The 17,952-nt window shown below is 32.6% G+C and overlaps 1 protein-coding gene across 5 annotated transcripts in view; it reads left to right on the plus strand.

Moving 5' to 3' along the window:
- Window positions 1-17,952, plus strand: part of ARMC8 (armadillo repeat containing 8) — a 111,921-nt gene that overhangs the window by 18,555 nt on the left and 75,414 nt on the right. For all 5 annotated transcript variants that reach the window (XM_074301625.1, XM_074301629.1, XM_074301626.1 and 2 more), the window contains one exon: window positions 17,288-17,359. In XM_074301625.1, coding sequence (XP_074157726.1) covers window positions 17,288-17,359 — 72 coding nt within the window. The remainder of the gene's footprint in view (window positions 1-17,287; window positions 17,360-17,952) is intronic.

The following is a 17,952-nucleotide window of genomic DNA, read 5'->3' on the forward strand; positions in this document are numbered from 1 at the left end:
TAGGGCTTAAGAATTATGGTTCTAGGGGATACCATCATTATTTGTTTCACTTCTTATTTATTGTTTGAAGCTTCTCATTGGATTTTGGCACATCATGGATCTCACAATCCTGTACTTCCAGATTAAGGATGATTGAAGAATGAAAGGAGTTGAGAAGTTTTTGGTTAGGGTATATAGCAGCATATGAACTGACTATTTTTCTTTTTCCACTTCCATAGTGAATTTTTAATTTTTTAAGTCAATGGCACCTTTTCATTTGACCCTTTACTTGCAAAGCAAGTTATGTTTGATTAATAGAGTATAAGCTTCTTGAGGGAAGGAACTAAGTCATTTTTATATTTGTATCCCCAAAAAAACACATTTTAAATGTTTGCTTGTTTGATTCACTGAAACTTTTGCCTGTGTGTCAACTCTTCAGTGATATCATTAATGAGATTATTCTCTCAAGTCTTTTACAGGTTGCAGCTCATTCTTCCTTATCCATCTTGTGTTGCTCTTGTATGTGTCTTATAAACATGCTAGCTATTATTATTATTAACAACAATAATAATGATAAATTTGCCAGATGAGTTCCATTCAACACATCGAGGGCCATTCTTTGACATTGTGTGTGTACTAATGGAGTATGCAGACTTACGATACTCTCCCTTGTTAGATGACTGGCCCATCTTTTTTTCCAGTCATGCATTTTTGTTATGACAGCCTAAATATGAAAACTGTTGTGTAATTTCTCATTTATATTGTGTTGCAACTATTCATATTCACTGTGAACTTCATTTTTGCCCTTTGCAGCACCTTCAACTTTAGTTCTTTAGAGATTGCCATATACTGTTCTATGACATTCATTCATAGAAGTTTTCAAGAAGAATATTGTTAAAGAAAAAGATGGATTTTTTTTTTTCCCCAGAGAAAAGCAGTTGAGACATTAAAAGAATTAAAAGACTTCTGTCTGCCTTTATTTCCTAATCTGCAAAGTAGGGATAATAACACTTAGCTTACAGGATTGTAAGGATCAAGTGAGATAATATACGTAAAGTACCTTACAAATCTTAAAATCTTATATAAATGCTAGCTATTATTATTTTTCTTTTTTTTTTCTGCTTAGTTTTTCTTTTGTGGATAATTTGATTAAAATCTCTTGAGTGACTGAATCTCTAATATAGGAGATTATAACATCCCCAAAAATAGATGTATTACTAGCAAAACTGGCTTAACAATCTTAAGCTAGATTTGGCTAGACCTTAGACAAATCAACAAATATGAAAGTAGGAAATTATGATTTCCTTGTAAAAGAAATTGTAGGAAAATAAATGAAGAAATATAACTTGACTTTTCAAGTTGATTCTTAAGGGAACTTTCAGGCGTAGGATGTTTACTGTATCTTTCTTACACCTATTCTTTTTTGTTGTTGTTGTCTTATTTGTAACCCAGGTAGCAATAGAGTATTCTTCTCACCATATTTTTGGTCTTTGTTTTGTTATTTAATGGGATACTGTTATTCAGTAAGATACTTAATAAAGTTTGAGTCAATTGGGGAATTGTGAGAAATGGTCATTATCATTTAATGTTGCTACAAACAGATTTGGAAGGAAAAAAGACTTAAAATAATAAGAATAACAAATATCATATAGATCCAACTTAAATTACAAAATGGCTAGTGAAATTCAAGTTATTTTGAGATTTCTTTGGTCTTTAAGTTGATTTAAGTAAATAAAAGGATTTTAGGGAGATCTTTTAGCAAAAGAGCTGAATCGCCTTTTATTGAGAAGAAAATAGCAAAATAAAATGACAAGAAAAATTATGTGAAATAGCATGTGTTCATTAAGCTTCAGTTTCTGAATTTTTATTAAATTCATCTCTCCTTCCTTCCTTCCTTTTTTTTCCTCCTTCCCTCCCCTCTGCTGTGTTCACTCATTTCTTACTATACAACTCTCCCTACATGTTCTATAAACTCAACTTGTTTAAATTGGAGCTCATCATTTCCAGGCCTTTTCTCGTTTGCCTTTATTCCATCTATACTCTTAGATCCTCAAGACTTTCTTTTTTCAATTGAGAGCATTTTTTTCCATAATCTTTGAGTCTTTTATAACTTTTTAAAAAATATATTTAATATTTTTCTCCAGTTATATTTAAAACTTTTTTTAACATTTGCTTTTAAAATTTTTGAGTTATAGATTATCTTTCATATCCCTATCCTAGTCTTCTTAAGAAACCATTTGTAAAGTTATGCAAATCATTTTCCTAAGAGCCATGTTGTAAACCTTCAGGAAAAATAGAAAGAAAAAAAGAAAGAGAGGGGAAGGGAGTGAAGAGAGAGAGAGACAGAGACAGAGAGAATCTGAGAGAAAGACAATGCTACAATTAGTATTCAGACAATCAGTTGCTTCTCTGGGTATGGATAGAATTTTTCATTATAAGTCCTTCAGAGTAGTCTTTGTACTGCTAATAATAACAAAGTCATTTACAGCTGGTCATCCCAGAACATTGTTATTACTTTGTATACCAGTACATTTCACTTGGCTTGAGTTCTTGGAAGACTTTCCAGGTTTTTTGTTTTGTTTTCTTTTTTGAGAGCATCCTTCTCATCATTTCCCATAGAACAGTAATATTGCATGAAAATCACATACCCCAATTCATTCATTCCCCAGTTGATGGACATTCCCTCAATTTTCAGGTTTTTGCCTGAGAAGAAAGCTGCTATAAATATTTTTGTACATATAGATCCTTCCCCTCCACTCTTTTTTTTTTTTTTTTTTTTTTTAATCTCTTTTGGCATTCATGCTTGCTGGTAATATTATTAGGTCAAAGGATATGTATGAATTTATAAACCTTTAGGAATAGATCATATATTTTGATAAGAGAATTTGCCATTAATTCTCTTATCTCATTGAATGCCCACCTTTTCCTCTGAAGGATTATACCCAGTTTTTCTGGGTAGTTGATTCATGCTAAAATTCAGACTCTATTGTTCCCCAGAATATCATATTCCAAGTCTTCTGATCCTTTAATGAAAAATTGCTAAATCTTGTGTTAGCTCCACTATACTTGAATTGTTTCTTCCTGGATGCTTGTAATATTTTCTCCTTGACCTGAGAATTCCAGAATTTGGCCTTAATATTCCTGAAAATTTTTATTTTGGGATCTCTTTTATAATCTGTAGATTCTTTCAATTTCTATTTTACCTTCTGGCTCTAGAATATCAGGACAGTTTTCCTTGATAATTTCTTAAAAGGTGATGTCCAAGCTCTTTTTTTTTGATCATGACTTTCAGATAGACTAATAATTTTTAAATTCTCTCCCCTGGATCTATTTTCAAGTCAGTTGAAATTTTCACATTTTTCCTATTTTTCTTTTCTTTTTCTTCTTTTGGTTTTCTTTATTGCATCTCAATTTCTAATAAAGTCATTAGCTTCCATTTATTAAATTCTAATTTTTAAGGAATTATTTTCCTTGAAGTGCTTTTGTATCTCTTTTCTCAATTGTCCAATTTTGCTTTTTAAGACATTCTTCTCATTAGCTTTTTGTATTTACTTTTAGTACTTTTCTCAATTCTTTCCTTAATTTTTCTTTTTAGCTCTCTTGATTTTCAAATTCCATTTTGAGCTCTTCCATGGCCTGAGCCTAATTCCTATTCTTTAAGACTTTGGATGTAGGAGCTTTGATTTTGTTCTTCCTTGCCATTGAAGTAACTTTCTGTGGTCAGATACTTCTTTTGTTGTCTGATCATATTCTTAGCCTATTACTTGGCTTTTAACTCTTTGTTAAAGTAGGGCTTTGTCTCCATGATGGAGGGTGAACTGTCTCTAGCTTCAGGGATTTTGTACAGCTGTTTTTAGAGATCCTTCTAGGGATCTGATCATAAGTACTTTTTTCTGCCCTGGAACTGTTAGGATGTCCCTACTGTAGCTATAGGATCTAGTGTGCTAAAGCAAGAGTTCTTCTTGTCACCAGAGCCTGGTCTGGGCTTGTGTGCTTGACTCCCACCTGTTGCCACAGACCTTTTCTGCTGACCTTCCAGGTCTTCATTGGTGTCTCTGGACTGATAGTTTTGGGAGCCGCCAGTATTGTAGCTGATTCAGAGGTCTGTAGACTTGTTCCTGCGTTATTAGCATGAGGCTAGGGCTGGGATCAGAGCTGGGTTGTCATGCTCTACACCAGGGCTACATGCTAGACTCCCACCCTGTGTCACAGATCTTTTCTGCTGACTTTCTAAGTTGTCTTCATTGAAAAATATTCTACCTCATCTTTTTGGATGTTCTGACACTTTAAAATTTGTTTAGAGTCATTATATAAAGGAATTTGGAGCTGTTTGGGGGAGAAGTTGGACAAGTTCCTGCCTTTACTCTGCCCTTCTTTTATTACTTAAAAAAAAAATTATGATCGAACTTTTATATTTTAAATATTTTCCAGTATTTTACCTTTTCATGTATCTATTCTCTATCCATATTCCTCCTCCCCCATTGTCAAAAAGAAAACAGCTTAAAAAAACCATCATAGGGACTATATTTAACAATACATATACCATTTAGTACCCATAGTTCCCCTTTCTCTCTGTCTTTAAATGTACATGTAATCCCCTTTCTCTATACAAAGAACAGGAAGGTCTGTATTACAATCCATACCCTAGAATCAATTTTGATCATTGTCTTCTGTTTTTTTAATGTGGTTTTCATTTAAATTATTATAGCCATTATAAATACACTAGTTTTGCTTTCTTTGATCAGTATCAATTTGTATACATCTTCTAGTGTTTTTCTCAATTTCTGATATTCGTCTTCTCTTGTGATACAGAAATATTACATTGCATTCATATACTACAATATGTTGAACAATTGTTCCAGGTGGTGAGCATCCATTTTTTCAAAAAATGTTTTCATAAAAAGTACTACTATGAATAATTTGGTATGTATATAACTTTTTCTTTTGTCTTTGACTTTGTAGTTTACATGCCAAGTGGTGATTACAAAGGGTATGAACAACAGAGATTTTTTTTTAATGATTCCAAGTAATTTTTTCAGAATTGTTGGGTCAATTCTCTGTCCCACCAATAATGCATGTTTTTGCCTTCGACTCTTGATTCTTCCATCTCCCACAGCCTCCAAAAATCAGTTTCCAAGATTTCCTTTTCCTTTAAATTTCCACAATATCTCATATTTATCTAAATATTTCTAGTCTAAATTCTTATTACCACATTTCTTAATAGCCTTCTATTTGATATTTCTGTTCCACTTTGTGTCTTTCCAATTCATCTTCCAAAAATAGTCAAAATGATCTTCCTAAGGCATAGGTCTTACTGTACTAAACTCCTAACCTTCTATTACTCCCTATTACCTGTAAAGATAAATGCAAACTATCTAACCTGGGATTTAAGGCCCTGCTTAATCTGTTTTTTTATCTTCATTTTCATCTTTGCTGTGTGATTCTATTGTACACAATTTGTTCCATCCAAAGATATTACTGTTCCCTAACCTACTATCTTCCATTATGTTGTTTTATCCCACCAAAGTGATTTCCCATGCCTAGAATGAGTTCCTTTCATTCTGCCTATTAGAGTTATTATTTTCTTTTAAGGCTTAGGTCAGCAATATATCTTCTCTGACCATGACAATTGCTATTTCTCTTAAAATTACCTTCTACTGTCATACTTATATGTTCACATGTATGAATGTCTTTAAATAAAATGCCTTTCAAGACTGTTTCATTGCTATTTTTGTTTCCAGTAATTTATAGCATATTGTACTAGTAGTAGATGGTATCGTTCCAATAAACATTTGCTAATAGAGTTTAGGAAAGGAAATGTGAAGAGAAAAGTCATTTTGTAGCTTGTGGGTGCTCTGCCAAAAAAAAGCCTAGGTCTCAAGTTTTGGACATCTTTGGGGACTTGGAGGTCAATGGTTACTTTCAAGGGATCAAAGAGAATACTAGGATAAGGAATAGAGGAAAGGATTTAAACATCTCTTTTGTAAACTTGCTAAGACTAGTCTTGTTTTATATTTAGGTGATGAACGCACAATTTATATCTTTTAATTCTCAGTTTATACAGTTGTCCCCACTCCAAGTGAAGCTTTTAACTTTCCTTTCATTATTATCTCTTTTACTCTTTTTAATTTTAGTACCTTTCTATTTTTCTCATATATATATATATATATCTCGTTCGAACATGTTTGTTTGCTTCTTCCTCCTATTAGATTGTCGGCTCCTATAGAACAAGGACTGTCTTCTTTCTTTGTACCTCCAGAGCTTAGCATAGTGACTGGCATTTACTAAATGCTTATTGACTGATTATGTGGAGGAAGTATGTATAATATTAAAAAGTACAGGACTTTGTCGGGACCCTGACGTTTAAATCTTAGATGACACTTATTAGCTGTGTTTGACAGTGTTGGACCACCTTAGAATCTTGGCTTACTTATCTGTAAAATCATTACTTCAAAGTAGTAAGCTAAATGCTTTGTAAACCTTAAAGTGTCATCATTATTGTGAAGCAGAAAAAACTGTTATTTCTCAGAATAATTTGACCTACAGGAAGGAAAGAGTAGAGCAAGACTAGTGAACTTCAGTTTCCCAATTCTTCCTCAGTTACCTGTTTACAATCTGCACTTTGAAATAAGTTATTAAACACTAATAGACACATTCAACTGTAAATTTTCAAACACAAAAATTAAATTTAAATGATTTGAGATTATAAACTTGTCTCAATGCAAACAAAATCAGTAACTTTTAAAAAATTAAAAGTAAGGAGTAAAACAAGGATGTCTATTTTCACCACTATTATTTGATGTTTGATGTGGGTGGTTTTTTTTTTTGTTTTTTTTCTGGAAATTCTAAGCTGTTGCTATTGCAGGAAGATATAGAAATTGAGGAAATGAACAAAGACATAGAAACAAAATGATTGCTTTTTATAGATTTCATTTTCTCAGAGAACACAAGAGATTCAACCAAAAAATTAGTTGAAACAGTAACTTCACTTAAATAGCAGGCTATAAAACAAACCCATAGAAATCATCAGCCTTTCTGTACATTACAAACAAAAACTCAGCAGGAAGAGATAAAAAAAGAATTTCCATTAAAAATAAGTACTGAATGTATAAAATATCTGACAGTTTACTTACCAAGATTCATAAAATAATTATAGAACTACAACTACAAAACATTTAAAAATATGTAAATTGTAATTGATATTGTTTTTACATCACTTATGTTCTCCACTATATGTACCATATGCTCTCAAGAGAATTGTCACTATAAGAATAAAAATAGAGTAATAATTTTTTAAAGCTCTATATAAGTAACCAACATATATTTAAAAAAAAAAAAGAAATCTGATGTTATTTGCAATATTTCAATCTCACGATTCTCTACCTTTAAAAAGATATGGGGAAAGGCGGAGGTGTTTTCTCACATCTTCTCTGGAGCTAACTTTGATCATTATGATTTTATAGCCTTCAGTTTCCATTGTTTTGTTTTTTAACCAGTTTACTTTATTTTAGACATTTTATACACTATTTTCCTGGTTGTATTTATTCCAACTTGTAGCAGGTAGGTTGAGGTAATCTATAAAAACATTTCCCTAAATTGTTGTAAACTTCATTTATTTGCAGTTGCTTTCCAATTATAAAATACTCTGAAGAAGTAAGACTTAAATAATACTAAAGATTACTTGCTCATAGTTGAGGTATGCTAATCATAAAACATGATGATCCTATCTAAGTTGATTTATAAATTTATTGTTATACTAATGAGACTACCAAAGGATTACATTACAGAACTAGATAAAAATAATCTTAAAAAATATATTCAAAAGAGGAATTAAAGGTCAGGAATCTCAAGGGAAAAAATAAAAAATAATTTAAAAATTGGAAGGAAAGAGGGCTAGCAACACCAGATCCCAGGCTGTGCTATAAAACAATAATCACTGAAGTTATTTGATACTTTAAAAAAATTAGCAAAGCCAATCATGATACAGATTAGTTCAGGAACACACAGAATAAAAGAACTTTGTAACCTAATATTCATCAGATATAGACATCCCACCTACTGGAGTAAGCACTTATTATTTGACCAAAAATTTGAAAACAGTCTGTCAGAAACTGGGTTTAAAACAACCTCTCATACTATCTATCAAGATAAGCTCTGTATGTCTTCATAAGCATGATACCTAGAATTTTTTATTGATGGTGCTTTCAAATGTCCATACTGCTTTATGTATATTATTCTCATTTGAACCTCACAACAACTCTGAGAAGTAGGTGCTGTTATTATTTTCATTTTACAGGTGAGGAAACTTAAGATGGACCTGGGTTAAGTGACTTGCCCAGGGTTGCACAGCTAGTGTCTAAAACTGGCTTTGAACTTACATCTTCCTGACTCAGGTCCTGAGTCTTATCCACTATACCACATGTGCTCACATCATAAACAAAATAGAGGAACAAGGAAGAAATATTCTTTTGGATTTGTATATAGGGGAAGAATTCTTGAACAAATAGAAAGTATCACAGAAGGTAAAACAATTTTTATTATGTAAAATTTTATAAAAGCTTTTGCATAAAATAAAAACCCAATGTAGCTATGATTAGAAGAAAAGTCATTTACTGGGAAAACAATTCTTGCAACTAGTTTCTCTGATAAGTGTTATTTCCTAGATATATAAGGAATTCATTTCTTATTTTACTCACTGTCTTATTTTTCTATTTATATTCCCAGCACTTAGTATAGTGCTTTGCTCATTAGCACTTAGTAAAATGCTTTATTTATTCATTTTAAGTTTATAAGAATAAGAGCCATTCCCCAAATTGATAAATGTCCAAAGGTTATGAACAGTGTTCTCAGGGAAAGAAATCCAAGTTATATCCACATGAAAAAGTTTTCCAAATCATTAATGGAGGAATGCAAATTAAAACCATTCATCAGAATGGTAAAATTGAAAGAAATGTCAGTTGGTCTGGTCATTCTGGAAAGCAGTTTGGAACTTTGCCTCAAAAGTTACTAAATTGGATATAACTTTTCTTCTAGCAATATAGGTATTATATACACACGCATATTTCAATGATATCACCAAACACAGGGACTGTACCCATATATTTTAAAAAATTACAACAATGCTTTTTTTTTTTTTTTTTGTTATAGCAGAGAAATGAAAGAAAAGTAGATGATTATTAATTGGAGAATGGCTGGGCAAATTATGTAATATGAATGTAATGGAATTTTTCTTATGCTTTTAACAGTGATGAAAGCATTCAGAAAAATCTGGCAATACTGGTATGAAATGATGTGAAGAGAGTAGAACTAGAATTATAATGAATACAAGAAAATAACTTTGAAAGAATTAATGAGTGATGCTAACTCCACAAAGACTAATGAAGCAGAGAAGTGACTGATTTCTAGGTGTAGGTAACAAATACAATTTAAGACAAGACTTATGTATGAATGTATTTTATTTGACTATACTTATTAAAAGGAAAGGTTTTTATTTATGGGTTAGGTTATAATTGTGAATAGAGGAAATGGATGAATAGTAAATGACAAGAAAAAAGCATCAATGAAACATTTAAAAATGCACAATAGAAAGCAGAAAGAAGTTTATAAGTAGATACAGATAGTCAGGGTAGTTTTATTAATATTGTGTTAAATTTAGTATGTACTTAATTTTTAAAATAATTTAAATTGTAATTATAATTTACAATTTAGATCAACTTTTCTGTTGAAATCTTTTGTTTAAGAGGACAGCATGACAGCATATATAAAGATATCTTTGAAATTTCATGTTAATTATATTTAACATGTATTGGTCATCTGGGGGGAGGGGGGAAAATTAGAAAAAAAGGTTTGGCAATTGTCAGTGTTGTAAAATTACCCATGCATATATCTGGTAAATAAAAACTAATTAAATAAAAAAATAATTTAAAAAAGAAATTTCACATTAATTAAAAACTGGTATGGGGCTGAGCTATCCAAATTTATTATTTAAAGTCAAGCACACTTTGTGAACATCTTTTGATTAGGTCATCATAACAGGTCTTAATATTATGTACCCAATCTAAGAGGTTCCTAAATGACGTAAAAACTATCCAGTAGATGGGATTGTTTTCTAAGTCTTAGAAGGATCCTGGTGTGATTGAGGGATACTTAGTTTCAATTTTCAAATTGTGAATTTATTTCTCTTACACTAACCTCTTTGTTAGAATCTTTGGAGATATCAGATCTGAAAGACTAGTTGCATTTGCACTTTTGGAGAGAAGTTTACCCTTTACTTCTTTTTGGAAGTGCAATGTTTGAAGCATGTAAGTAAGTGGTAGTTTGTTGTGGGCAGAATAAGTTTGTACAAGGAGGTCCCTTAATATAACGAATGATATAATAGTTGTAGCCTATGTAGCAAGCTGTACACAAGTAGCAGACCAGAGTAAGGTATAAAGAACATCGTAATCTATGTGGATTGAAATTTTCTTATTATTTTTAAAACCCTTTCTAATATCCCTTTAGTATACTTTTCACTAAGGGGGTATTTGGAAGAGGATAAAAATCATTTTTTTAAAATTACCTAATTTTAAAAGATTGGGAAAAATGTATATAATTCATATGTGTGTGTGTATGTATATACATACATACATATAAAAAAGAGAGCAGTTTTTTTTTTTTTTTAATGGATTCTTTTACACTATTTGATGCTTAGAATTTTTTTTTTCCCCTAGATTCTGAGTCTATAGTAAAGTTACTGAGCACTGTCCTACCTGGTAGATTCAAAGTAAACCATTTATCGTGTTTTATGAAAGTAATTCTCTTTGAAGAGATCAAAATGTCCTTATCCTGGTTCATTGTTAATTGAGAAGATAGAGAGCTTCTTATAGTACAGTACAATTAATTGATAACTGAGCTGGATGTGTATTTTCCTGCCAGATGATTCTGGTGTTTCAAAATAAGATAAAGAATTAAGCTGAATAAGATCAGTTAGTAAAGCATGGTATTAGTCACTTCGTAGATTCAATGTAGGGGTAAAGCAGTAATTTAAAAATGTAAAATCTTATTTCAAAGGAAGTTTTTATAATAAAGTTGCCCATCTCACAGGTATCATGCAGAGCTTTAAATCTCACTATAACATTAGTTATGTTATTTTTTATATTATTCCAAGAATGTCATTAGTGCCTGTCATCCAGGAGAAGTTGGAGGAAATCATGGCCTTGTATCTTGTAGGGAGACATTTGTGGTATGGCTTCCCTATGATATACTTGTACAGATTCCTGGAAATAATAATGAATACCTGTCTTACATATTCTATCAGAAAACTTAAGTCTCTAAGTGAAAATGAAGCTGAGACTGAAGCTGAGGTACATATTATGTTAGGAATAATAGATGAGTTTATATTGAATGTTACTGGCAAGTCAGTGTCACTGGTCATAACAATCAGGAAGATTTTTCTGGAGAATAACAATACCTACAAAATGCTGCTTTATTGACAGAAGTATTTTAGAAATAGAATTTCTGGGATACAGTAGTTGATTTGGTTATGAAAAGTAGGTTAGAAAGCATGTTTTAAACATACAAAACTGAATGGTAATACCAGGTGATGAGGTAAATTCTCTTTCTGCCCCCTATAATATTTATATTAGAATTTGTTAGAATTAAAAAGTTTTAATTTCACTTTACCTCCAGGATATTTAGAAATAAGAAAGTTCATTTTTCCTTATTTTCTAAAATTAATCTTTATTTATGAACATGTTACACAAGAGAAATATAATGACAAATGCAGTGACAATTATTCATTGAGTGAAAGAAGTCTTGGTCTTGTTTTCTAAGATAGAATTCAAGTTTAAATAATGCCTCAAAATGAATTCTGGAGCAATAGAACCTACTAAAGTATAGGGTAAAACAATTTTGCAGCTCAAGACAACTTCGAATGTCAGCTGGAAAAGTTTCTTGCACCAGCATGAGACTGGAGCATAGGCTGTGCAACAGTAAACCAGCATTAAGTCCTGGGCAACAGCATGTTCTCAGCCCATAGATGGTAAGACAACCAATCATAAGGATATTACATGTATCTTTTTGCTGACACTGACTCTGGTATATTACCCATATTCAGATCTAGGTCACAGTTCCAGGCTGAGAAGGAGCATTAGCATAATAGAGCTTGTGGCTGCAAGGGTACAGGAACTGGGGCAGATAGGTGGCGCAGTGGATAGAGCACCAGCCTTGAATTCAGGAGGACCCGAGTTCAAATTTGATCTCAGACACTTAATACTTCCTAGCTGTGTGACCCTGGGCAAGTCACTTAACCCCAGCCTCAAGGGGGGAAAAAAAAGGGTACAGGAACTGTGGTCACAGGTCCAAGCCAGAAATGAGTGCTGGTGCTCACTCCTAGACCTGAACAAAGGATAAGAGAGTGGTAAATGCATTTCTTCTTAGATCACACCACCTTGAAAGAACTGAAAACTTAAAAACTCTCAGAACTAGCTTGTCCCCAGCACCTGAGGAGTAGAACCCAACTTTGATGTAAAATTTGAAATCCAGAGAAATGCAACCATACAAAATTACTCTGGTGACATGGAAGACCAAGACATACTGAGAAGAAGACAACAAAGTTAAAACTGTTAAATCCAAAGCTCAGAGGAAAATGTGAATTAGTCTCAAGTCCAAAAAGAATTCCAGAAAGAACTCAAATGGGAGTTTAAAAATCAATAAAGAAAAGTACAGAAAGCATTGGGAAAAGAAATGAGAGTGTTGAAGGAAAATCATGAGTCAACAGCTTGATGAAGGAGACACAAAAAATATCTAAGAAAATAATATCTTAAAAAACAAAATAGACCAAAATCCAAATAGGCCAAAATAGGTGCAAAAGTCCACTGAAAAGAACTCCTTAAAAAGTAGAATTGGCTAAATGGAAAAGGAGGCACAAAAATTCAGTGGGGGAAGGAGGAGAAACTCTTTGAAAAGTATATTTGGCCTATATAACAGAAGGTCACTGAAGAAAGCAATTCCTTAAAAAATGGACTTTGGCAAGTGGAAACTATGACTCTTATGAGACCTAAAGAATGAAAAAAAGAAAATGTGAAATATCTTATTGGAAAAACAACTGACATGGAAAATTGTTTCAGGAGAGATGGTTTTAAAATTATTGGACTACCTGAAAACTATGATTTAAAAAAAAAAAAGAGCCTAGACATTATCTTTTAAGAAATTATCAAGAAAAACTTGCCCTTCTGTCTTAAAAAAGAGGATAAAATAGAATTTGAAAGACTACATAGATCACAATCTAAAAAGAGATCCTCAGATGAAAACTCCCAAGAATATTGTAACCAAATTCCAGAATGCCCAGGTTAGTGAGAAAATATTACAGAAAGAAACAATATGGAGCCACAGTCAAGATAACACAAAATTTAGCTGTTTCTATAGTAAACGAGCAGAGTGATTAGAATATGATATTCCAGAGGGCAAAGAAGCTAGGATTATAACCAAGAATAATCTACCCAGCAAAAATTGAATGTATTCCTTCAGGGGGAGAAAATGGACATACCACGAAATAGAAGACTTTCAAAGATTTGTGATGAAAAAACCAGAGCTGAATAGAAAGTTTGACTTTCAAATACAAAAAGCAAAAGAATCATAAAAAGGTAAATAGGAAAGTGAAATTATAGGGATTCAATAAATTGTTTAAATTTCTACCTGAATACTTGATACTTGAACTTTCTCATTTGGGCAATTAGTATACAGAGAGAATTGGTGTATGAGTTGAATATAATGAGGTGGTATCTAAAAAAGTAAAGTTAAGCTGTAAGAAAGAGGAATGTACTGGGAAAAGGGGGAAAGGGAAAAAAAAAAGAATGGGGCAAATTATCTCACAAAAAAGAAGCATAAAGGAGATTTTATAGTGGAGAGGAAAATGAGGGAGATGAGGCAGAATATTTGAACCTTACTGTCATTGGAATTGGCTCAGAGTAGATAACATAAGACACTCATTTGGGTATAAAAATCAATTTTATCCTTCAGGAAAATAGATAAGGAAGGGCATGGTGGGGAAGTGATACAAGGGAGGACAGATTGGGTCATAGTCATAAGTTAAACACTTGAATCATGTACAGGATAAAAGAGAATAGGAACAGGATAAATGGGAGAAATGGGATAGTGGGAAATACACAGTGAATGTAACTGAAAAAAAATTATAATGTTTTCTTTGATAAAGATCTTATTTCTCAGATCAGTAGAGAGCTGAATTAAATGTGTAAAGATAAATCCCATTCTCCAGTTGCTAAATGGTCAAAGGATATGAACAGTTTTCAGATGAAGTAATTAAAGCTATCTGCAATCATATGGGAAAAAAATGTTTTAAATCAGTATTGATTAGAAAAATGCAAATTAAAACAACTGTGTTACCACCTCACCTCTATCAGTTTGGCTAATGTGACAGAAAAAGGAAAATAATAAGTGTTGAAGGGAATATGGGAAAATTGAGATACTAATGCACTGTTGGTGGAGTTGTAAACTGATTCTGGAGAGCAGTTTGGAATTATGTCATAGCAGCTTGAACAGACTTCTTCAACCTAGCATCTAGATCTATACAGAATTGGAAAGAGGATGAGATGTTGGTTTGAGTTCTTTAGTCAGCTAATGCATCCTCTCTGTCAGTAATAGGGTATATAAAAAAGAATGCTATGTGAGCTTAGGGTAACTTGTGACCCTTGCCCAAGGTCACATAGCTAGGAAGTGTTAAGTGTCTGAGGGCATATTTGAACTCCGGTTCTCCTAATTTCAGGACTGGTACTCTATCCACTGTGCCACCTAGCTGTCCTTGTGTGTATAATCTTTTTTAAAACCTTCTTTTAGATTCTGGGGTATCTTAGCCATGGAGATAGCTGAAGTTGCTTTATTTTTGGTGCATAATTTCTGTTTTAGAGAGGTTTGAGAGATCACGGGGCTTAAAGAAAAGGTCTAGTCCTTTAACTTGTTTTGTTTTGTTGTTTAATTTTTAATATACATTGCTTTATGAATCATGCTGGAAGAGAAAAATCAGAACAAAAGGGGAAAAAACATTAAAAAAAAAAAAAGAAGTGTATGTCTTGTATAAGTATGTCTTGATTTATATATATTCAGTCTTCTTAGTTCTTTTTCTAGATATACATGACATTTTCTGTCCAAAATTTAATGGGATTGCTTTGGCTCACTGAACCACTTAGAAGAATTATTTTTTTTTATAGTTGATCTTTATACATTCTTGCTGTTATTGTGTGCAAGGTATATTCCTGGTTCTGAATGTTTTACTCAGCATCAGCTCTTTCTTTCCAGCTCTTTCTAAATTTAGCTTGTTTATCAATTTTTATAGAACAATAATAAATTTAAATTTATTATTATTATATTAAATAAATTTAGCTTGTTCATCAATTTTTATAGAACAATAATATTCTATTATCTTCATATGACCACACCTTGTTCAGCCGTTCCCCAATTGATTAACATCTACTTATTTTCTTTGCTACCACAAAAAGAGCTACTACGAACATTTTTGCACATATTTTCCTTTCTTTATGATTTCTTTGGGATATAGATCCAGTATTAGCACTGCTGGGTCAAAGGATACACACAGTTTGATAGCCCTTTAGGCATAGTTCCAGATTGCTCTCCAGAATTGTTGGATCATTTCACAACTCCACCAACAATACATTGGTGTTCCACTTTTCCCATATCCCTTCCAACATTTATCATTATCATTTCCTACCATTTTAGCCAATCTGAGAGGTGTGAAGTGGTACCTCTGAGTTGTTTTAATTTGCATTTTTGTAATCAATAGTGATTAGAGCATGTCCTTCATCTTGTTGATCCATGTTTTCATGTAAATGCTCCGATGAGATCTATTTAATATGGGGAGGCAGACCAAGATGGCAGAATAAAGGCAGGAACTTGCCATACCTTTTCCCCAAACTCTAAATTCCTTAAATTATGACTCTAAACAAATTTTAGAGCATCAGAACACCCAGAAAGACAGAAAACAGTTTCCAGCCAATAACAGCTTAGAAGATCAGCAGAAAAGGTCTGTGACCCAGGATGGGAGTCCAACATGCAGTCCTTATGCAGATTGTGCCAGTGCACTACCTCATGCCAGTAAAATAGAAATGGGTCTAGGGACCTCTGAATCAGTGTCAGCACTGGCAGTTTTTAAACCTCTCAATCCAGAGATACCCAACAGGATTTGGAAAGTCAGGAGAATCTACCTAACATGGTGGGAACTTTCTCATAGCTCTCCTGATGTAATAGAAATTGTGGGATGTTCATCTCTGCAACTCAGTATATGATCAACCCACCTCCTTTTTTTTTTTTTTTTTTTTTTTTTTTCTGGAAATACAGCTCTTATAATATTGTTTGCACTGTTTCTTAGCCATTTTTTGTTTGTTAAATTTCTACCTATTAAAGCCCTTTGAGTGACGTGCAAGAAGATTGACATATAACATCAGTGGAAGAATAATGATGTTACTAAGATAATCCTTTTGTTAAAGGAGAATCTTAGAACCATTTAAAACACTGCACAATTTCTCAAAAGTAGAAGCTTGTCTTCTTAAATACTGGGCCTATTTGATTATCTTCCTGCAGTATCTATACAAGATACATATTCTGAGTTGTCTTTGTACCTGTGTAAAACAGTGTTTTTCTTTTTTTCTCCTCTGTATTGATGGCTGTGTTGAACTCTTTTGGATGTTTATAGTGGAAGTTTTGTGGTATTCTGGAGTTTGTTGCTATCAAAACAAATATCATTCACAAATAGTATCTGGAAGATTCTATCATATGTGAGGAACCCTTTTTTATTTGAAATCTACATTGGATGTCTTTCTTACTGGGGGAAGAAAATGTTTATGGCCTTTAAACTATATTTACTGTTCTATCTTTTTCAAATGCCTTATGTTTTATATGTGTAGATTAAGGTAGGTAGGTAAGTATGTAGGTAGGAAGGAGGGAGAGAAAAAAGAAAGAGAAATATTATGACTATCTTTTATATACTAAAGATTTTACTACTAGGCAATTATATCATCTTTAGTTTATTTATGCTGAGCTACCTCTACACCCCCTCTTTATCTCTTCTATTAAGTCAGCTAGCCAAAGAGAATACTTTTTTGGATATGGGGGAGAGAAGGAAAGGGAGAGGGGGTGTGTGTGTGTGTGTGTGTGTGTGTGTGTGTGTGTGTGTGTGTGTGTGTGTGTGTGTGTGTGAATACTTTGTCAATCACATGATGCTGCTATAAGAATTGTCAATTAATAGAACCATTTGATAAATTTCTCTCATATTTCAATATAGTTTACTCTCTAATTTTAGAGACATGAAAAATGCTGTGATTGGAAACAACAAACAGAAAGCCAACCTTATTGTTCTAGGAGCAGTTCCAAGGTATGTTTTTGTGAATGCATTTTAATTGTTTATACAGACAATAGATGGGCATCCTTGTAATGTCCAATTCTTTGTCACTACAAAGAGAATTGCTATTAATATTTTAGAACATGAAGGTTCTTTTTCTTTCTCCCTAATCATCTTGGGAAGCAGATCTAATAATGGTTTGTTTGCTAGGTCAAAAGGTATAGGCATTTTTATAACTCTTTGGGCATAATTCCAAATTTTTTTTGGGGGGGGGGAGGCTGGGGTTAAGTGACTTGCCCAGGGTCACACAGCTAGGAAGTGCCAAGTGTCTGAGATAGATTTGAACTCGGGTCCTCCTGAATTCAAGGCTGGTGCTCTATCCACTGCGCCACCTAGCTGCCCCCTCCAAATTTCTCCATATGCCTTCTAACATTTGTCATTTCCCCTTCTATTACTTTAGTCATCTGATAAGTGTAAAATGATATCCCAAGGTTGTTTAATTTACATTTCTCTAATTAGTAATGATTTAGAGCATTTCTTCATATGAATGTAAATTGCTTTGATTTCTTCATTGGAAAATTGCCTATTCATATTATTTGACCATTTATTAATTGGAGAATGACATT

Source organism: Sminthopsis crassicaudata, chromosome 3 (genome assembly GCF_048593235.1).
Source record: "Sminthopsis crassicaudata isolate SCR6 chromosome 3, ASM4859323v1, whole genome shotgun sequence".
Lineage (NCBI taxonomy): Eukaryota > Metazoa > Chordata > Mammalia > Dasyuromorphia > Dasyuridae > Sminthopsis > Sminthopsis crassicaudata.